At 36.4% G+C, this 23,887-nt stretch overlaps 1 protein-coding gene across 2 annotated transcripts; it reads right to left on the reverse strand.

Annotated features, from left to right (window-relative positions):
• Positions 1-2,347: 2,347 nt before the first annotated feature.
• dync1li2 (dynein, cytoplasmic 1, light intermediate chain 2) lies at positions 2,348-22,122 on the reverse strand. 2 transcript variants are annotated; one of them, XM_079865296.1, is made up of 13 exons: positions 21,992-22,122; positions 21,281-21,354; positions 20,606-20,722; positions 20,095-20,325; positions 14,562-14,728; positions 12,796-12,889; positions 11,161-11,296; positions 10,902-11,013; positions 10,748-10,807; positions 9,019-9,060; positions 8,649-8,766; positions 7,852-7,986; positions 2,348-5,702 (listed from the first exon to the last, which is right to left on the reverse strand). In XM_079865296.1, exons 1-13 carry the CDS (start codon positions 22,084-22,086, stop codon positions 5,593-5,595), a joined length of 1,491 nt encoding a protein of 496 aa, XP_079721422.1. In that variant the 5' UTR covers positions 22,087-22,122; the 3' UTR covers positions 2,348-5,592. The 2 variants fall into 2 exon arrangements, with proteins under 2 accessions (XP_079721422.1, XP_079721423.1); XM_079865297.1 differs by having other exon boundaries at positions 5,621-5,697.
• Between the last annotated feature and the right edge of the window lie 1,765 nt (positions 22,123-23,887).

Here is a 23,887-nt window from a genome sequence, read left to right on the forward strand (position 1 = left end):
TATCCATTATGTTATTTAGCAGCTTAGATATTTATTTAATGCTTAGCTAACTAGCAGAAGACACTAGCCAGGTTTAAATCCTATGCGTAACATTGCGTTACAATGTGCCCCACTATTAGATCTGTGCTGTTATGACATTAGCAATGTAATATACATATTTTATGAACTTTTATGAATTATATTGCGATACCAAACAGCAGTGTTGGGGAACGTTTTAAAAGTAATGCATTACAATATTGCGTTACTCCCCAAAAAAGTAACTAATTGCATTACTTAGTTACTTTTTTTGAAAAGTAACGTGTTACGTTAATTTTACGTTACTTTTTCTTCTCACCTGGGCTGGGCTTGCTTGTTTTTTTTTTTTAACAAGACCAACAAAAAAAGTTATATTTTTGGCAAATGTTAAGGCCCTTTCACACCAAAAGTGAACTGAATAAGCCTCAGGCTGAAGGAAATGTATATTTACGCTTGTACAGTAAAGGGTGCCGCTCAAACTAACCTTTCAGCTGCGCTGCTGTTCTGGATTAAAGAACAATAATATACAGGAGAAGGAAGTTCAACACTCTTATTTCTAAATCTTATAAAGTAATTTTTGCTTATTAGTATGGTTGAATTAGATCATTGAAGGTCAGCAGCAAAGACATTAATAAAGTGAGATTAAATTCACAAAGTATATTTGTGTAATTTAATAGTTAATTATAAAAGTTGAGTAAAATTCTGAGATTGCATTTTACTGTTTTTATTTATTTTGAGCAGTAAGATGAGTAAGTTCACATTTACTCTAGAACTACAATAACCATCATGTTTACACAGCGCACACACCACCACCTCACTTTGTTTCTCTCAACATGGGGATAGGAGAGCTGTCAGTCAATAAATGTGAAAAAGTAACTAGCGTTACTTATTTGGAAAAGTAACTTAGATATTTTATTACAAATTGAAAAAGTAATGCATTACTTTACTAGTTACTTGAAAAAGTAATCTGATTACGTAACTCAAGTTACTTGTAATGAGTTACCCCCAACACTGCCAAACAGGTGAATAAGACTGCAAAAACTAATTTCTGGGCGGTAGAGTAGGAGACTCCTGGAACTTTCAGGAAAGGTGGGATGTCTGGAATAAAGACTTAGTCCATGTTCAATGTTCAGAAATAGTTATTTTAAGAAATGTAAGGTATTCTGGTTTATCGATTTGTCTCGTTCTGTGAGAGCTGTGTGGAGGGAGGGGAGGTATGTGTTGTTTTCAGCTGTTTTTCTGATTGTCTGAATGCGAGTCTTCATTCTGTTTGCCTATATCGTTTGAACTATGCCGTATAGCTGTGTTTTGCAGTGTATTCATTATCAAACTCCCAAATTAGTTTAGAAAAAAATTAATGAGAAAGTTAACAATTGTATTTATATTTTTATTAGATACGGTGGCATTTTAAGCTGTCGTAAGGTTGTTACAACATGCCTCACCTATGGGGCACGTTGTCACATTTCACTTCCATTATTTCTGGGTAAATAAGGAAAAGTAGTATACAATGTATTAATGAAACAAGACCACATATTTGTACTAACTAGACACATGTGAAATTAATTAATGTGAAAAAAAGACTGAAGCCCATATGTAATTACACAAACTGAGAAATTCAAAAAGTCTTAGGTTGTACCCCGCTCTTGCTTACAGCTGACATTTAAAAATACAGTAGTCATTACAGGATTACTTACTACTAATTAAAAAAAAAATTGTAGGCAAACCTGTAACAACTAAAAACTAGCTAGTTAAATAAATGTTAAATCAGCTTGCCACATTGTGCATGTTTTTTAAACACTATTATGCAGCCTTCCTAGACAGCAATGTTGGTACTTTTTCTGATGTTAAAAATACTTTCTACCAGCTTGTACAACTAGTAATTCGTTTGTAGATTGATTTAACCAAAAAAGTGAAAATGCTGACAGTAACCGTATACTTAGAATACACACACACTCACAGAGTTAAAAATATAGATTCATGTAACATTTTACATATTTAAAAGTTTGTTATAGGCGATGACTTTATGAACTTTTACATAGAACGTGTTTAGCATTAAGAATATATTTCGGAAATTTATGCATGTACACATTTTCATCAAACATCTGACACCAAACAATGGCTAGATATTGGGAGAACAGCACTGCCCCCTACTGGTTTGTTTCCCAAACCATCTGATAACTGACGTCTCTGATCATTTGAAACGGTTAAAGTCTCAATAGACGAAATGGAAAACAAAAAATATTAAATATTTGTAGGTCTTAATCAGTACTGTAATAGTGTGCATCTTCTGAAATGAAATGACATGACAAACAAAAAACTATCACAAGATAGCTGTAGTCTGGATTTGTATTTTATTTAAGCCAGGACTGAAAAAAAAAGACATTTCCTTATCTTGTTTGCATTAAAAGCAAGATTTAACATGGCCACATACTGCATCAAGTTAAAGCCATACAATCAGACTCACTTTACGGTATAGCACACAAACAGTCCTTTGTGTGAATAGAAAGGTCTTTTAATTCCTGTATAGAAAATTTTGGAAGCCAGAATATTTTCTCAACATTTTCTTACTTACAGGGGTAAGTGCATATTAGAAGGATTATGCAGAACAAAGCGGTCAACTTCCATCCTAGTCTGAATGAAATACATACAAAATGTGCTGTTCATTATATAATTGCAATCATCCCCAACCGAGGGAAAGAAATCAATGAAGCTGAAGCCAAGTAAACTTGTTTCTTTTGGTGGCCACCCTTAGATCTTTATCCATTGTGTGTCTCCTTTGGGAAAACAGATGGGTTCTGAGTTAGGAAGCTTTTTCAAGTACTTCAGGCATCTCAGGAGCAGCTTGTTAGTTCTTCAATTTCTTAGTCCTTTAAGTTGTTGTCTATATTTGCACCAAGCTACTATTAAAATCAGTAACCAGCTAAATTTGTGTAGGAAAAACAATGAAATGTTTAAATGCGAACAATGTGTTGCTTTTTAAAAATTGAACTAAGACGAATTAATAACAGTTCTTCGCTTCCAGTAAAACGGTTACAACATCACGTCTTTCGGTGGAAAAAAAGGAGCCATGTTCACAGGAATGTGTCAGTGATACTTCAGTACACACAGTGAGATTTCAGTCACACAGCGAATGTAGAATGCAATGAAATACTTAAGTGCATCTTAAGTGCATTTAAGGTTATGAGCGCTTTTAAAAGCAGGTAGAAAGTTATATGTGATCGGAGGCTTCATTAGTGACAGCCCAAGAAATTCTCACACAGTCTGTATAGATGTAAAACCTTAACCGCTAAAACAAGAGGTATATAGTCCAGACTTAATGTTGTGCTTGAATATCAGCAAATGCTTTATAGCCCTGCCCATCATAAATGGAAACCGTTAAGCAATATTAAGCAGAATAAATGTACATTTCATTCGAGTTCCTTATCTCTAGTTTGGTATGAGATATTTCTTTTCATATTTCTAACACAAGTTCATGGAAAACAACAGTAAACTCAACATGTCTTGTGGTCTATTCCCTTGAAGAGCTTAAAAAGAAAGGACAAAGACTTCTAACTCTAGTGAAAGAAAAAAAAAAAAAAACACGGACATTGAACACAGACCACCACAGTAAACAGAGGATCCGTTTTGGAATGATGGCTTCTCCAGGCCCGGCCAAGAACGGCCACCTGGGAGAAATTCAGGGCAGCTACTCGACATAGACATAACATGTGGATTCTACATCTTTGGTTCCAGATTCCAATTCTTTGCGTTTTCCTTTTTCATCTGAAAATGTAATGATCATTTAAAAGCCACTTTTAGCTGCTCCATTTACAGTTTCTCCACAACAACAGCAAGGTTAAAAACCTTAAGAAAACCATTACATCATGCCTGTGGATGATTCGTCAAGCTAAACCAACTAAACTTGTTACATGTTCAATGGCCAAAAAAGAAAAAAAAGAAAAAACAGTTTGCTAGAAACAAGGAATTCAATACAATACAGCATCAGTAGTGGAAGAAAATGTTGAGAAATTGACTATGAAGACGGACGAGGCTGTTATATGGACTCAAAGCTACCCTGAGTGAAGAGACAGAGCATGTGGAGTGACAACAGTGAATGCTACACTGAAGGCAAAGTCGTCACTTCCAGTGGGCACTGAGGCAGGGCACACAAAACAAACATGCGTCGATTGCTTACAGAGACACCTACACTGCGCAGAAACCGGGAATGTTCAACATTAATCAGTCCTCAAGTTATATATATAAATATATATTTAAAAAAAACTGCTAACAAACAAATCTGATATCTCATTTGTAAGGACTGACAAAAGACACGATGTACAGTCGGTCGCTTGGCCACTTGAGAATGGTGCTAGTGGTTTAAGCCACGATTTCAAACTTGAGGGTGGGACGAAATGTCCCGTCAAGATGCTAAACACATTTTATGTTGATAGTGACATTCAAGAAAAGAAAGGCAAGCTCTCTATGGCAGCAAAAAAAAAAGAAACTAGGCCACTGAAGTAGGCAAAATGTGTAATTTTAGCAAAAAAAGCAATGACCACAGACAAACAAAAATAAATTACATGAAGCTGGACCAAAAAAAAAAGAGAAAAGAACCATTGACTGTTGATGCTACAGTGCAATTCCTCTTTTGGAGACAAGCACCTCCACTATGACACAGGCACTTGGGGAGTTATACTAGGAAAGATGCTGCCCTGCCCCTCTCCTCCAAAAACAACCATAGCCAAAAGAAAAAAGCTCAGCCTGATACTCATCAATGCTTGTTTCATCTGAAATAGTTCTCCATAAATTGTTAAAATAACTCAATTTAATACAAAAATCAAATCAAAGCTTGTGTAGCAAATATTTAGCGCATATTTACATAATTCAGAGGCGGTGTGGCAATGTCTGCCATTCCTGTATGCTGAAGGCCAATGGGTATTTGTCATTAGTGTCATGACATCAGTGATGTTAACCGTGTTAAGTGAAGCTTAACGTCTCACTGATAAAACACAGAGAGAAAATAACAGCTTGATTTGCTTGCTTCTTTATAAATACATCAGCATAAATGCAACTATGTTTGTACACACTATATACTTTTTGCAAGTACTTGTTTTCGATGAATATGTTTAGGCTTTTAGCAGTAGTTGTAGCAGATTTCAACACTGGAAGCGACTGCGCGTTGAATGCAGCAGTGCGATCTGCTCTTGTCAGGAGGAGGGGAATGGGTGCGGTTAAAGGTGTCCTAAGCTAAGCAAGGCCCCACACTTTAGAGGTTTGACTGCCGCCTCAAGGAGAGAGCACCCATTACCTGACCTGCCATGCCACACCAAAAATTAAATCACCACAAATAAACAAACAAACATAGAAAGGGGTCTGGAAATGAAAACAAAGAAAAGCAGTTGCATCTTTTCAAATATCTACCTCTCTTTCCCCCATAACATCAGAGCCTATACATCTGACAGAATCCCAACGCGTTCGGTCTGTTTGCTGATTGACACACAAGGTGGGGGGAATTTTGGTCATGAATAGCATTTTTTTTTTTTTCTCCTTTATGTCATTACATGTTGATTTCCAGAGTGGACAATGCTGTTGACGCGCTCATGCCTCGTTCTCTGTCGCTGGGGTGTTGTTGGCCGTTACCATTGAGTCGGGGTTTCGAGTCAATCGGTCCAGTTCCGCCTGGACGTCAGTCAAACCCGGCTTCTGCCCTTGGAAAAAAAGAGAGAAAAAAAAACAGAGTAATCTCCTGTAGTTTCTGTGTTGTAAATAAAAATAACATAGGTTGGTTATGTGGGAACCAGTTCGGTGGATGAGTGCTGCATGCTGGTATGCATTCAAAAAGAGCATGCTGTGCGGCTACACAAATGCAAACTTACTAAGAAAGACATGAAAAGGGAAAGAAAACAAAACCGCATGGGGTTCTTTATCAAAGCACAATTTCATTTACATGCTGGGGCCATAACGGCAGGTAAAGAACAGAAAAGTGTTAATATATTAGAACTTCATGTAAATCTCTGTAACTAGAGGTCGACCGATTGATCGGATTTGCTGATACATACAGATAGGTTTTCTGGGTTGTGTCCGTTGCTAGAAGAGTTGGCTGTCGTTACACAGTAAGAGTAACGAAATAAAAACTATCATTGACGCCTCATGGAGTTTGTTTTGACACGTGAGGCTGCGCTGAGGCAGAGTGGCACACTACAGATGAGGATTTAAAACAGACAAAAATGGTATTTATACAGTACATGTTTTTATATCATTATAAAGTAATTTGTTGACTAGATGCTGCATTAGTACAGCAGTATGTTTGCCGTCGAGGCTGGGATGATGCTAACATTAGTAGTACCTCAAGCGGTTAAAACAATGTGACAAAAAGACACGCAAGTCTGGCCCAAACGTTTAATGTCACGATTGTTGCCACCTATTTGCATTAGTTTATATCCAGCTGGTCACTTTTATGCATTCGTTATGTAGCGAAGTTGCATATATAAAGCTAGTGACATGAGAAAAACTATTATGTTCATGTAGCCGACAGAAACATGCAAACAAATCAGAAACTTATTTGATTTCTGTAACTTGTCACTGTAACATATTTAGCTATTTTGATTAGATAATCAAGTGTTCTAAAATAGAGGCAAATAAAGTGTGAGAGTATTCACATGAGTATACATATGCGTCTAATTTCAATGCAATGGCGTTTGAGTAGATATTTAAAGATGGCCATGTTCTATAAGCATGACTGGGTGTTTATGAAATAGTAACACTTTACAATAAGATTCCACTTGTAACACCAACTAAGGTTGATAAAAGTATTGTTCATTGTTAATTTCAACATTTACTAATAGATTTTTACATTTTAAAATCTCTTAACATTAGTTAATGCACTATGAACAAACAAATAATGATCAAAGTATAATTTAAATATTAATATTTTTTATATTTAGTATAGTACATTTTCATGGTTCAGAACTATTTTTAAATTTTTGTAATAAAGTTCAGCACTATTTTATGTGTCATGCTTGTTTTCATCCAGTATTCATTTTAAAAAGCTATCGGTTGATTAATCCGTTATTGGCCAGCGCAGGCCAACGTAGTTATTGTTATCGGTAAAATCCACTATCGGTCGACCTCTAACTGTAACAAAATATCATAAATGAAAAGTGCAGTTGGTATGAATTTGACATCATTCTAAGTATGAAAACCAGCGAGTATGGGATATCACCATCCATGGTGGCGTCACTCACACAGGCTTTTCAGCCCATTCCTTCTGGTTACTCTCTCTGGCTCTAAGGGTAAAACTCCAAAAAAACAGCATTGTCCAGAGGGAACAAAAGAACATTATGACAGAAGGTGACCAGGTGAACCTCATGAAGGATTGTACAAGTCATAATTCAACCCAAAATCAAAAGGGGGACAAAAACATCTTCAGAATGTCGTGTTTTCCATGTTTACCAAGTTTTTGAGACTTGAGACATTGCATTCAAAAGATACAGGCCTATCAGTCACTATGGGCTACACTCAAATATATCAATCTATTGCTCAGCAATAATTACATTAATTTTGATAACTTTTTACAGGAGTATCTTGAGATGGTGCATACCCGATTTCATATAATTCAGACAAATGTCTTGGGACGACTTGTGTTTTGCATAAAGAAACTGAAGTCAGTTCTCGCTGTTATTTTCTCACTGCTAATAATAATAATAATAATAATAATAATAATATTACTCTCATTAATGCAATCCAGTAATCTGGTTATAAAAATCAAGACTTTGGGCTAAGATATGACCCATACATAGCAGTACTTTGTGAGATTCACCTGTTCCTAGACTTGAGGCTGGCAAAGGAAGAATGTACCTGTTTTCTTGGCAGAACCTTGTACAGCCGCTCCTGCTCCTGTTCCTGGTGACCCAGGACTGCCCGGCGCACCTGTCTTTTTACTTAGCAGACTGTTGAAGAAGTTGGCCAGCACTCCCTCATTTGCTGCTGCTCCTATAAACACGCAAATTAAATATCATGACCTCATGTGACAATGGGGAGGCCCAACTGATATTCATTTACACTGAGCTACTGAAAAGCACATCCAGAACTACAATTACCACCATTATAACACTGAAAGGGCTATGGTTCCTTGGCTTCAATGGCACTAACTACAATGCTCACAAGCTGGCTATTAACTGAAAGACGGTGAAAAAATTTCAAAAATGTGAAATATGATACCTGATACCCTACAGGGTGGGAAGGTTTAAGAATCAATTAAAGTTGATTTAATTAAAGCGACTTGAATCTATTCCTGCTGGTATAGATATGCTTTCCAGCTGAGCTTAATGAAGGGAACATTTCATTTTTCCCACACCAACTGGAACCAGCAGAAATAGATTGTTTAGGGAATTATTCCAATGGTCTCCTCAGGAGGGCAGTGTTTTAAAGAGGTTAGAAGAACACTGCAAGACAGAGGCAGAGGGATGATCCAGCAAAATGAGATGAGTGTGGGAGAGAGAGAAAGAAAGAGAGAAAGAGAACAAAGTGCTCATATTTAGACTTGACTGCTAAAGTGCTTGACTGCACAATCATGTGTTATTTGTGCCGCACTGATGAACAGAGAGCCATGAGATCACAAAGCTTCATTTAGGTTCTGCATCAAGATATATTACCTTTCATGTTGGGGTCTGGTTTCTTCACTGCAGTCATGGGTGAGACACTAGCCACATTTGTAGGCCCTGTTCGGCCTGTTGGCCGGGGTGAACCAGATGAAGTCCGGACAGGAGACTCCTACACACACAACACAAACAAAAAACAGGAATCAGGAAAATGCAAAAGCAATTCAGAAGATTTAGATTTCTCAATACACAAATCACTAAATAGGAATCTAAAATGCAATTTAAACCAACAAAAGGATTCGGTAGCTTTTGTAAAATTCTAAAGCATAAGTGTCAAAATGTTATCTCACTAAATCCTCAAAGCAGCATAACAGTGTCACACTTAAGTGTGTGAGGTGAGTGTGCGGTCTGAAGTCACACTTACTGTTCCTCTTGTGGGTGTGGCCGGCTGCTTAGATAACAATGACTGTAATAAAATAAGAGAAGACATGAGAGATGTAAAACCTTAATAAGAAGCTTTAATCGTTATTTTGAAATACATATGCTACTGTTCAAACATTTGGGGTCAGTAAGATGTTTTTTTTTTTCAAGAAATTAGTACTTGTTTTCAGTAAGTATGCGTTAAATTGATCAAAACTGATAGACATTGATAAAGACATTTTCAAATAAATATGCCTTGGTGAGCATAATAGACTTTTCTTACCGATGCCAAACTTTTGAATGGTAGACTACTTTTTAAATTATAACTGACACCATGATGTCATTTAACACAAGATTGTATTATACAACGACAGTTATCTAGCTGATAAACAACACTTTGTTTGTATTCCATGTCACAGACAGTGATCTTTTCATATCAAAGACAAATACAAGAATGTACTTGGTGCAATCAAAAGGAGCCGCTTAACAGCGGTGACCGTGTTTACATGCAGCTTAATATTGTTAACCCTTAAACGGATAGCTCTGGTCTTTAGTGACCCAAGACGTCATTCACTAGCCTCCTCCTCATCAATTTTTCAAAGTTAGACAACAACCTTCTTAGTATTCCTCAATCAATTCATTATAAACAATATAACAATAAAAAAATAAAAAAATATATAAATGCCTGTTTTCACATAAATGTTTTGTAAAAATTGTATAGGGTCACTGTAAAAGTGCAAGTATATTTTTTCTGCACAATAATAATTTAATATTTGATGACTGAATAAGTGCAATACACCTTTATTCAACAAGATGGCAATGTCTGATACACAATGATGAAGTGACGTTTCACTCATAGTTACCACAGGCAGAAAACAAAAGAATAGGAAGAATCATCAGCAAAACTTGAAATGGCTCAGCGATTTACTTCAGAGCAAGTATTGAACACAGTCAAATATTAGTGTCACTGTCACTTGATGGTGGATCTGGTGAAGAATCTGTCAGTGATCAAAATATTGATTTTGAAGATGTTGAAAATGATAGTTTTGAGAATATGTTTGAGATCATGAATATGAGCCAGATGCTGAATGTACTGGGAAATGAGCTCTGACGAGGACAGTGATGATGGTATAAAACATCTGCTCAAACTGAACCCTTCCAAGATCCAAAAGGTCACAAAATATGCTTTATTTTATTCTTCTGTAATTGTTACTCTAACATCAGGAGAGTTTTATATTATCGAGACAGGTAGAGATCCATCCATGTTAGGTCGCTAAATACTTGAATAATGTAATAATGATTGGTGAAACATTCATGCATTTAAGGGTTAAAGATCATTCTCAATAAAAACCTCACATAAACACTGTTCACAATTGATTAAAATATTTGACAAGACCCAGAGTGAACATCCAGAGAATGTGCCAAAATGCAAGAAGCTGGCGTACAATGTCCATTAGAAATGAATTATTTGTTTAAAATGACCAAATATTGTGTAATTAAACAGTATCCTGCACAGCTGTCAGCCAATGAAAACATTGAAGAGTCAAATGGGTTTTGCTGTAATTAAACTAATGAGAGACAGCAGGAGGGCACTGTGAGAAATGCATGTTGACGCCAGAGAAGAGATCACTTGATTGGTGGTGGTGGAGGTATGTTCTGGCTGCCTTTCTAATATGTAACTTCAGCACTGAATGAAGAAAACCTGAACTTAAAACTAAAGTCTGTTCTCCTACCTGCTGTTTCATGAGGAAGACCTGCTCATCCTCTGCACTAATTTCCTTGTCATGCACCAACTTTAGAGACAAAAAAGGAGACAAAAAGGCAAATTTTACACAAGCAGAGCAAATTAAGGTCAAATTCTCATTCCTAGGTTTTTTCTCTCCTCACCTTTCGTACAGGAGGTTTCGTTATAAAGTCCTCAAAGGGATCTTCAGGTCGAACTGTTGTGAAGTTTTCATGCAGGATTGCAATTTTCTTGTCATTGTCCCATCCGGATGGACTATGCAGAGATTTAAAATTGTTTTAACAGAAACCGGTTTGACGGACTTGCACCAAATTGAATTAGACATGGTTTTCTTGCATAAAAAGATAAATAAGATAATAAAAAGATAAATGCAATGTTTTTAGGGGATTTCAGAGATCTCACATGAACACAGTGTCCTTCTCAACCACTAAGGCAGGCGTTGTAAACTGGAAGTCGTATATTTTGTGCACCATGTATTTGTAGAGAAGGTCCATGTTCTTCTCCTCTTTGACCGAAGTGTAAATCAAGCCAGCTCCATCTGTGAGACTTGATTAAGGATGAGTACACCATATTTTTTTTTTACAGGAATAAAAATTACTCTAAAATGGTTAGTTAATCTCACCATGTATGGTAAAAAACTAAATGGCCGAATATTGCATTACATGTCATTTTTAATTAAAAAAAAACTCATTTATATTTTTTGCACGTAAAAACAAAAAATTGCTATATAATTTACAGTGAAAAACTGAAAGAACATTCCCAGAAGTACCTGCATTATACATCACATATTATATTTTATGTAAATAATTTGGTTTCTTCTCATTGTTATCAGTAAAGAACATTAGGGCAGTATTGTGTTACATTCTGTTTCTGAGTTAATGTCTATAAACGAGCAGTGGCCACGTTTTACAGACAGGTCACCTTTGAAAAAAACTCACTCATCATCATGTAGCTTTCAGTTTTATCACCTGTATTATTATGGTGTTTATCAGTACATTTTAAGGTAAAGAGCAGATTTTGGTAGGGCTGGGTTATATGGCCAAAAAAAAAAAAAAAAATCAGTCAGTAAGTCAGTAAGGTATTTTTTGGCTGAATGGTATACGATATATATCTAGATGTCTTCTACTTTTTCTATTTGGATAAAAAAAATTCTGTACTAACAATATTTCAAATAAAATGTTATTTCACATACTGTCCAATGTTGTCCTACAAACAATGTTCATACTGAAGGCTATGAAGACAAATATAGTGAATGTAACCATGTAGGCTATCCTATATGTGCAAAAAAAAAAGGGTTAATATTACATTACATTCTAAAAACAAAAAATAATGATTTGTAAAGCAAAAGTTAATTTCACTAAACTAAAAATGAAAATAACAACAAAAGCACAAACTAATAAGGCTATTTCATTACCCCATTACAATAGTCACTTTGCAGTTACTGCTATCATAAAAATACATCTACTTGTAGGTTTAGAATTCTACATAGGGCACATTGTCCAACAACAAATATTTTAGCAAAATGTAGTTTCTTTCATATGTTGAACACAAAAGAAGATATGTTGAAGAATGCTGGTAATCAAATAGTTGACTGTAGCCACATTATCTTTCTCCATACTATAGCAATCAATGGTGCCCGTCAACTGTTTGGTTACCCATATTCTTCAAAATATCTTCTTTTGTGTTCAGCATATGAAAGAAACTCATACAGGTATGGAACACCTTCAGGTCGAGTAAATGATGACAGAATACATTTGTTTTAAAAGGCCTTAAAATAAAGCGTCTCATGTTCAAGACAAATATCTGATATATATTAGTATATAATATAATATAATATAATATAATATAATATAATATAATATAATATAATATAATATAATATAATATAATATAATATAATATAATATGATGAATTTCTGGCAACCACATCTGCCAGTTTTTTGCAGTAAATTTACATGGATTTTTTACAGTGTACTGTATAGGGAAAGAGTAATATTACAAAAGCAAATATATTGAGACTGATTTTGTATAGGATACACTGTAGACAGAACCGCCGGATGTGAGACTGAATGAAGTCAAAATGCTCCTCCTTGTAATCGTGCTCCTTCTCCAGTACACTGACTGCATCACACTAAAAGATAGAGACAGAGATTAATCATTTGAGGGGGTGTCTTAGGTGCAGTAAAACATCATACTTGACCTGAACAACAATAGTGAAATTGTCATTTTTGAGTGAACCATCCCTTTTTAAATGTACTGAAGCTCTAAGATACTGTTTGTTTTTAAAAGACAGACTGTGACGACCTGTGTCTTTAATGGGGTTTTCCCCAGCATTGGATGGATTACACAGTTTAGTTTTTTCTTTTGTTAATAAACAACTTGCTTTAACAGTTTGGCTTTCTCGGGTGTCCCAATTTTTGTTGCGTCCCTTTTGAGCCACGGGGTGTAACACAGACATCCCATCCTAAAAATAGCAGACAAGCACACACATGCGCAATGGGACTCATTACGAAGCAGCAGCCATATTAGTGAATGACTCAGGTTGTGGCCGATTGCCAGCCATAATCGTTTTGACAGGAAGAGGAGGTGCCGACTAGGCTGCTTAAAAGGAGGCTTCCATGAGCATCACTGGAAATGCAAACTCATCTCTGCATGTCACAGACACCGTTGACCTTCTACTGAACCACAGGACATACTCTCTAACTCAATAATAAACATATACTGTCTATAATACTTTAAAAAGTTACAAATGTGACAATGAATGAAGCCATGCAATTTATAAATAGAGAAGCTAAACCTACTCCTGACATCTTGAAAAAGATCATTTTAAAAACTTTTTTCTCCAAACAATGAACATCAATGGCATCCAATGTTGTTTGGACCTCAGCATTCTTCAAAATATATTTTGTGTTCAAAGAAGAAAGAAAGTCATGCAGGTTTGGAACAACGCAAGAGAAAATGACAATTTTCATTTTTGGGTGAACTACACCCTTATAGGTGTTGCAGATGGCCAGTGAAATGCTGCCGTTTCCGCAGATCTGTAACGATGATGCTAATGCATATTGATTAGAATGAATTTTGTGCTTTCAAGTAAACTGGAAAGAAAATGTTCTGAAATTCAATCAGGCTCTATTCTCCTCTATTCCAGGGTGAGGCAGTTTGATCACTTTGCCTCTTGACGTTGAAGAGAACAAAGAGCGAACATTTTACTCTCAGACCTAAACCCCCTCATTTAAAAACAGGTTGTCTTGCATGCACCCTGGGCTGGAGGGAGGCTAACAATAGTAGAGAACATTGAGAATGTTCTGATCTGAGAGAGCATGTGAGGGGAGCATGGTCAGTCTGCAGCTCTGGACCTGCGGGCTACTGAGACTCCATAAAGAGAGCTTTTCATCTGGATAAACACACTCGATGCATCAGAAGCAAAATTCCCTTAACACTGAGCAAAACAACTCAAAATATCCACTCAAATTTCCAAAACAGTGTACCTACAAATTCCTATTTATTCACAGGACGTACATTATCATTCACAGGTTTGGGGTCAGTAAGACGTTTTTTTTTTTCTTCTTCTTGAAAGAACCTGTCTTGACTTTTATTCAGCAAGAACAAATTACATCGATCAAAAGTGACTGTTTGCACACACACAGACTATAACACTGTGTTACAAACACTCCCAAAACATAATTAAAAAGTGTGCTTTAATAATGTGATTCATTTTGAAGCATTTATTATACTGATATGTTAAGATAATAAAACACTGGACCCAATGTGACGGGTCAAATGATCTGATCACTTTCACCTACCTTTGTGCAAACTATGAGCACTGGAATGCCCAGGTTGTGTGTGAGGACGTTGTCTCCCAGGGGCAGCAGCACACTCTCATCTTCTCCCGCAGCGGCTGGCCCTCGTCTCTGGGGCGAGCTCGGCGTGGCTTCCTCTGGCTCTACATATTCCTGGAAGGCCTTAACCACTGCAAAGAGAGCAACACACAAGCAGGGTCAAACCTTTAAACATTTATTTACAGTAAACAGTGTCAGTAGGTAGATCATAAAGTCGAAAATAACAGAAGCATCACATTACACATTGCTGTTTACATCACATTGCAATTTAAAACATTATTTTACAACAAATTCATGACATGACATTTAAATAAGCAAAGGCTACAGATTATACAAAGATAGATTTCTAGCAATAAGACGACAATGGGGTTTAAAACAATATATTAGATTGATGATGACGACAAAATAATTTATCCATCCATCATCAACCTCCATCAAGTTTGACTTATTTCTTTAAATGGCACAACAATGCGTGGACCTGTAAAAGTTATAATATAAGGCCCTGTTTACTAAAATGCGTTTTGGTGTATCGGATCACAAGTGGACGAGTAAATACAGGTGTAAACGGGGTCTAAAACATTTTGAGCTTCTCCATTCTCGACCACTTCCAGAGGTAGTCGAAAACGCATTCGACCGCAAAATACATTATGGGAAGCGCAGTAGCCAGACTGGTTTTAAACTTTGTCGGCTAAAGACACAAGTTTGATTTGAAGAGGAAAAAAGTATCAAGTATTTTTTCTCACAGCATCATTCCTGATTTCTAACACACACACACACACACATATATACACACACCGCATTCAGTCTGGTTTTGCGGCTATCAAAACAGAAATGAAAGCTGCTGCTCTCTGTATGTTTTTCTGTTTTCTCCAGGCGCATTCATATGTACACTACACAAGCTTATTTTGTCCATTATATCAAAAACTCTGAAAAAGCCCATACACCTGCCCACCCATAGACCCTCCCCTCGAAGAAATCAGGACAGAAGTGGTTGAAAGTGGACAAAAGAGACTGTGATTGTGTGAACTCAATGGAAAATTAAATCAAGCGAAATTTAAAAATACACAAGGGTTAGTAAATGAACAGAAATTTAACTTTTGGGTGAACTATCACTTTAAGGATTAAATAGCCTCAACCAATAAAAAGCCATACAAATATATAGAACATCCACAGATTTAGGACATTCCGGTCAGGTTACATAAGACCCAAACAGACAATCTGTCCCAAAAAAAAAGATGACATTTAAAAAAAGAAAAACATAAATAAATAAATCTTAACATTGGCAAGGATTTGTAGCATGTTTTTTTTTTTTTTTGCCCAAACAGTTCATTACCTGTGTAACTCAAACTGCCTGAAATCATGACTTGTTATGGACACATTTGAGTGGCCGATGCCTGCAGAAGAGCAGCTTAGATGAGAACAGAGCTGACAGCACATTCTCAAGACTCTGTCTGAGCTCTACATTACAGAACACAGGAGCAGCAACCCAAAACAATGTTAAATACACAGGAGTATATGAAGAGGGCATGGTGGTGATGTGTGCAAGTAGGTGGCTGGAATGGTCTTTTATTGGTGGTAGATTGAGGAGGTGGGGAGGGAGGGAAAGGGGGAGGAACTTCCTCAGGAACCTTAAGAATGCAGCTCCAGATGACCCAGAAACCAGGCAAGCTGCACAACTTCCTTTAGCGTACTGTTAATGGAACAACATGCTGCTGGAAAAACAGACACGCCAGTCCCAAAAGCAGATTTAACATATACTACCGTTTAAAAGTTTGGGGTCACTACAATTTATTTTGTTTAAGAAATTAATCATTTTATTCAGCAAGCCAAGGACATATTCAAATGATCAACAGTGACAGTAAAAACATTTAGGCTATAATATCACAAAACGTTTTCATTTCAAAATAACTTTCTATACAAAGAATCCTGAAAAAAAGTGTTACATCATGGTTTACACAAATATATTAAGCAGCACAATGGTTTTCAACAATAATAATAATAATAATAATAATAATAATAAAGCATCATGTAAGATTGAATACTGGAGTAATGGCTGCTTAAAATTACGCTTTGCCATCACAGGAATAAATAATTTGCATTGCAATATATATTTAAATAGAAAATAGTTACTTTAAATTGTAATAGCCTAGTATGACACGATATTACTGTATTTTTCATTAAATAAATGCAGCCTTACTGATGACAAACTTTTGAACGGTAGTGTATAAACTGGATTAATCACGCATGAATCTCTTTATTTACTAATTATATCACACTCAGTTACCCACACCCAGCGATGTGAAGTGTATGTACATGTTTCCACAGGAGCCAGAGTTCAAGATAATCTGTTGCAAACCAATAAACTACTTGTGTTCTTTTTGGACAAAGAGTCCATTAGGAAATTGTAATTATTTCCAGAAGGCAAGCCGACGTTACCCGTCTAGTGATTCTTCTTAAATGATGATAGCCAATAGGCAAGAGTTCAATATCACATGGCAGCGTCTGCAGACATTTTTAAATAAACCCCTTGATTCTACTGCCTTATGTAATCTCCACAGCTCTCTAAACAAACTCAGGCATAGTGGGAAAAAAAAAATATATAACTTGATCAGCCTGTTTTCACCAGACAATCAACACTGAAGTTGTGGTAAAGATTTTAATCTGCAGCTTTCTTAATCAATATGACTTAATGTAATATCCTCAATCAAAAGAAGCACCAGTTTACAATCACTTTCTACTGTCGACTTTGACCAGCTTCCACAAACAAGGGTGGGGACGGTCAACAGAATACACACGTCCAGTGCGCATTTGCAGGCATGAAGCCATCAGAGTGTTAACAAGTCAAGTGCATCTAAAAATCATGATGACAGAAAACAAAAAAGTAAAAACCAATTAAGTAGTGTTGTTTTTGTAAAAAGAAAAGCAGTTACAAGGCCACATTTGAACAACACACAAAAAAAAAGGATTTCCAAAGTACATCCAGATGTCACTCTACATAAAAAAAAAAGTTCAGTCAATGTGTTAGCTGACTAAGAGCTGTGAGACGGTATGTTTTAGCACAGTGGTTTGAGTTGTGCTTGGGTGTTGCGCTCATGCCCTGCTCAAAACAATGAGTTGAATGTCAGGAACGTCTGAGAGAGCAGACCATGATGCAACGCCTTGTAAGAGAGGCTGAACTGTCCTTCCCACTAGAGTGCTGACGTCACTGAATCCGGTCAGATGTGAGGAGTGAGCAGAGGCTGCTTGTGCTTCCTTAAGGAAGCAACGGCCCCTTTTCTGGGAGGGTCGGTTTTACAAAGCTGAGAGCAGATTGAGGCTTAATGTGTTTGGACACCAATTCAATACATCCAACATTTGGCAATTGTGGGATGTGAACTTGAAAAATAAAATATACACCATGTTCAAAAGTTTGGGGTTAGACAGATTTTTGCAATGTTTTTGAAATAAGTCTCTTATGCTCACCAAGGCTGCATTTATTTGATCAAAAACACAGTAAAAACATGTGAAATGTTGAAAATATTGTAACCCTGGTACTTTTTTCAGAAATCTTTGATGAATAAAGAGTTGAATTGTACAGCATTTGTTTGAAATAGATCTCTTTTGTAACATTATAAATGTCTTTACTGTCACTTCTGATCAATTTAATGTGTCCACGAAAAAAAAAAAAAAATGACCACAAATTTTTGATTGGTTGCGTATAACAAAATACATTTCTGACAGCAGAAATTAGCACAGTGGATAGGTCACTCACCAATATCATAATGGCAACTTCTGGATCCTATTTCAGCCAAGATAATAGATTAAAATAGGGAATGTATTTGTAAAACATGGGGATGAAATGAATGATGTTTCCATGAAACATTTAAAATCATGTTTTAACTGTAAAAGTAAAACAGTGAAAATCATCACAGAAAGCATGTTCTGTATGATGAAAAAATATTAGAAGGATGAAAGCCACACAATAAGGTGGTCATACTGTTGGGGACAAAAAGAACTAGAGATTCAAAAACTACCAATTCAAATGTGTTGTAAAACCACTGGGCTTTGTATTTCATAGGCAAGCTAAAAAACAATACCATTGCCAAGCCACTTCCCCATTCTGCTGTCACAGCCCTGTTTATAGGGCACATGCAGAAACAGTCATCCTCAGAAATAGCCTCTCACTTCATGTCTGAGCACTCTGCCTCTCTCTTCACAGACACTATTCTCAAACGCTATTGTACCAGCTTGATGTTTTCATAAACCAAAACACCTTAAGCCATCAAATGCATGCTCAGTCAAAAGTTTAACACTTTTCAGATCCAAAATATTCACTTCAAGCCCTGATAGTTTGGGGTCAGTACAATTTAAAAAGCAATTAGGCCTATTACATGTATTCAGCTAGAATACATTAAATTGATCAAAAGCAACAGTGAAGACATTAATAATGTTGCAAAAGATTTCCATTTCAAATAAATGCAGTTTTTTTGTTTTTTTTCTCGATTCCATTAATTATTGGGGGGGGGCTAGACGCATGCAGTTTTGTTTATTAACCACTAGAGCGCCAAAATTTACAGACTGCAGCTTTAAAATAGAAAAACAGTTAAATTGGAATAATATTTAACAATATTAGATTTTTTACTGTATTTTTGATCAAATAAATTCAGCTTTGGTAAAAAAAAAAAATCTTACGACCCCAAACTTTTGAACTGCAGTGTATCTGTATGTAGGCTAGGTTTTTGAAAACATGATAATTCTCAGCAAATATTTAATTTTACTAACACTTCCTCGTGAGGCAGTATTTTGTGTCCACTATGATTCTAATAGCAAGAGTCTGACAACATGGGTCATGCAAATTTAAAGCACAAAGACTGCTTCATATCCAGACTGTCATTAAACCATCCTACAATGCAGGCATTCCTGCTCTCATAACCCTCATAATAAAACTCGATTATGAATGAACAAAATCATTTTAATAAAAGCATATAATTCCTTATATTCACATGACTTACTATATTACCTACTGAATTCTCAACATAAATAAAAGTCATTTAATGTTTAAGCTACATTCTTCACTATATCAAAAACAACCAACCAAAAACTTTCTGCACAATCTGTCATTGACTGTACTGTCAATATATAAATGTAGCAGCCAGTGTCACAATCTAAACATTAACATATGATCAAAACATACAAGACAAGGAACGATTCTCACCAGAAAAGGCACATTTGAAAACTGACATAAATGTTAAGCGGTCTGAACATTCATATTCCCGCCTGCCTGATATGGGTTGATATGGTGCTGCACAAAAGGTCCTCTAGCTGAACAAACATCCTGCTGCTATTCATGACCACTTGAGTAGAATACGATGTCTAGCATAAAGACAGCTGAAGGTAGACGATATGCACACGCTATAATCACCCATAATATCACTTGAATCTGAATGACCCCTACAAACAAACAGCAAGGTGTTAATACTACTACAGCCTAGTAGCAAAAAAGCAAAACAGCACTTACTCCTCTGCTCCATCTCTCTCATTTCCTCAGGTGGGATCTTCAGTTTGTCCACGTGTTCACGCAGCACACTCGCCCACTTCTGCAACGACTCCATGATGGTCCAAGGCCGTGACATGTCCACCACAAACACAACTAGACTGTCCTTCAACGACTCAGTGGTCACTGCAAACTTCAGCAAGCCTTTGTGGTACAGGTCTCCATCCAGGATCCACACGCTGCAGCGAGTTAAATCTGGAAGAGTTTATAGTAAAAATATATTTTTTAAAAACTGAATAAACTGCATTTTCTACATACGGAGTAAATGTACCCAAAATAAAATAAAATATTTATCATTTATATTTTTCATGTCATTCTAGACTTTATGTAATTTGTTTGCAAAACAATACGATTTCATAGTGCTGCCTTTTAACACAAAGCAGGCCATTAAAACACCCAAAGCTTCATAATCCTTACATTTTTTTTTTTTTTTATTATTTTATCACCTTCTTTGACCCAGTTTAAAATCACTTACCCTCTCTGTCTTCATCCTGGACGTTCAGGTACAAGTATTCCAGCCCTCTACCTTTCTTACTATGCTCGGCTCCTTGAAGTTTTGTCATGAGTGTCGTCTTTCCTGAACCATCCTCCCCTAAAACACCAGAAATCATATCACTCATAAATCATGACACATCGGTGTACTGAATAGTAAACTCCTAAGTGTTAAGACAAAGAAAATTATTTCAGCTTTATGCCTAGTACAAAGTTAAAGGGATAGTCCACCCAAACAATGTATTTTGTCATTATTCACTCACTCGTATCATTCCAAACCTGTATAACTTTATTTCTTATGTAGAACACATTAAAATATATTTTTGTTCCATACAATGGAATTCAATAACCAAAACAGTTTGATTAGTACCAGCATTATTTAAAATATCTTAATTTGTCTTCTACAAAAAAAAAACAAAAAAAAACAGTAAGCCATACATGGTTGGAACAACGTGACGGCGAGAAAACTTACACTAGTATCATTTTTGGATGAACTAGGCTATCCCTTTACAAGCTTCATACATTGTATTCAAAGAAATGTGCACATTAAAATGAAGCAGCGTACGTCGATATTGTACGCAAAACATAAACACACTTTTAATAAACTATGAATTTTGACTTGAAAACAATATTCAAGAAAACAAAAAATGTCACATACCGAAAAGCAATATATTTTTCCCAGAGGGCAATTTAGAGCTTGAGCGTGTGGAAACTTCGCTGAGGATTGAAGACCTGGAAAACAAAACAAATGACCACCGATCACTTGCCATTCATGACATTAGCAGACAGGGGCTTTAAAGCGTAGAAAGCAGTTGGATGTTTAGTTTCGTCTGCAGATACCTGCAACTAGGTAATATAATGTTACCAAAACATCCACAAAAAGGCCGTTACAAGAATGAACCTCTCACACGAGAGATGGATGTCAATCAACCGTTAGATCCCATCAGAAACAAAAATCAACAGCCAGTTTCCTGACAATAATCATCACCCGCATTTCAATTGAATTAGCCAAGCAAAGCTTCATAAGAAAACGACTTGAACACTACAAATGTGAAAACCGTTTAGTTTAAACGCTAGCCAATAGCACACAACATACACAAGTGAGCATGACATGAGCATATAAACCGAGACAATCTGCGTCCTAACGTCCCAAAAGACTTTCTTTATTATTCAGCCCGCTGTAAAGGTCTAATCTATCCTAATCCAGACTTTGCTGTAAGTTTATGTGAAGTGTTTTGGGCTCATCCGGGACCGGCGTCTGAACTGGGCAGCACCCGGCTGGTGACAAAGCAGCACTTCACAATGTCAAATTAACGGACTCCTTGCACAAACCGCTGCACTTCAGGACACTTTGAGGGTACGAGCATACCAGAGGTTTTGTCCTTCATCATCCTCGTTACTGTTTTCCATAGTGTCGCCTGTCCCGGCTGCGCCCAGTAGCTTCTTCTCTAAAACGGGAGCCATCTTGAGTGTAGATGCACAAAGGGAGGCGCACACTGAGCGCCTGAGGACCTCGCACGAGAAGCTCCGCGAACTACCTATCCTACTACGGCGAAGGACTAGCTCATTATTATTAACTACGTACCTTGTCGTCCTCCCAGTAAAAGCAGACGTTTGTAAGTGGGTTCATGAATATTAATTAGGCACATGACAGGTTCGGGTTGTACAAAAGCAAAGACAGCGTGACTAAATTAATATTCATGAAGAACGACTTCGCCGTAGTAAGAGTCATAAATTATCGCACAGTGCTCTTAGAAATGTAAAAACCCGAAAGAAGAACAGGACACGTTTTTCTTTGCTTGTTTAAAATACTATGCAGAACACATGAAATCATAAAATACTTTTTGCCCTGATGTTTGTAATAATGGTCAGGCATTTGAAAAGCCAGCACTATCCGCGTTGGCTTGAATGATGTCATTTCAGACTTTGCCGCGCGCGTAAATGTGATTAGCGCGCCGATCTGAGGTCAGTTGTGCGGTTTGCTTTTTCATGGTGAAGATCTAAATGTATAGGAGAGGACACTGGTCCACGGCATAGAGTGAACTTGAGACGATGGTTTGCGATCCCCGTCTGAATCATAGACTGTATGAATCGGATTTCTTCATGTATTAAATGCACATTTTATTATATAATAGGCTTGTTACGAGTTATAAAGTACGATTTATTATTTACTCCAAACCCTCGTCTAACGTAGTCATTTTGGACCTGTCTTCAAAGAATGGGTAGAAGGCCTAACTTTACTCTAACTAATCGTTTTGGGTATTGGTACCAGATGTAAACAGAAACAATAAAATCATATATAATAAGATATATGGAAATACTATTTAAAAAGTGTTAATCTGTTATCTTTAGAGGTCACACGTTGACCCCCTATTTATAGTAGGCCTATAAGTTGTGGTCTTTACACTTTGGATGTAGCCTAGCCTACATGTTATTTTATGCAGATTTTAATATTTTGGTTTGTTTTTATCTATCGATTCATTTTGTAATTGCAACTCTAGAAAAGTAGGTTACTCTATCTTAAATGCACTTAAATATGTAACAAATTGAATAATACATAAGTATATACTATGCGCTTTTTTAACCAAATAAAACACATTTTTTCTCAAGAACTGAGTTTTAATCGTTAGTGCAGGTTAAGGTTTTTTTTGTGAGTTTTTTTTTTTTTTTTGCGAGAAAAGGTTCTTTATCGATAAAGTGCAGTGACGACATCTGCCGGTGGAACGATCACATGACAAGACAACGGTTTGAAAAGGCTAAGACCCATCATTTCTCCAACTGAGAGATAAGATTAGTCTCTTCCATCGTTTTTATCAATAACTTTGGTATGTAAAAAAAGCATTCGAAAATAATTAACATAATGTAAAAGTAGTAAATGAAAAAGTAATTTATGGACAAATAAATGCAGTTATAAAAGATTTTTTTGTATCATGTTAATTTTCCTCTTTAAGTGTCACACAAGACAAAAGTGCCATTAGCAGATAACTACTTGAACACACAAGGTGAGCATCACACCATTAAAGAAATTATCAAACTATGACCTGGTTAAACAGGTATATAAACATACAAAGAAATGAAAACAACAATAGGCAAATATGGAAAGAATAGAAAATAAAGACCACACCTAATGTATGTGTGCTTATAGGTGCTGAGATAATGAAGGTCCACATCATTCAGGCCCAAAATGAAGTGTTGGGGTGAAGGGATGACAGCTGAGGCACTGCCACAATTACATCTAGAGGCGATTCCCTCAGGCTGCTCCATA

The sequence above is a fragment of the Squalius cephalus genome (genome assembly GCF_949319135.1).
Source record: "Squalius cephalus genome assembly, chromosome: 3".
In the NCBI taxonomy this organism is placed as follows: domain Eukaryota; kingdom Metazoa; phylum Chordata; class Actinopteri; order Cypriniformes; family Leuciscidae; genus Squalius; species Squalius cephalus.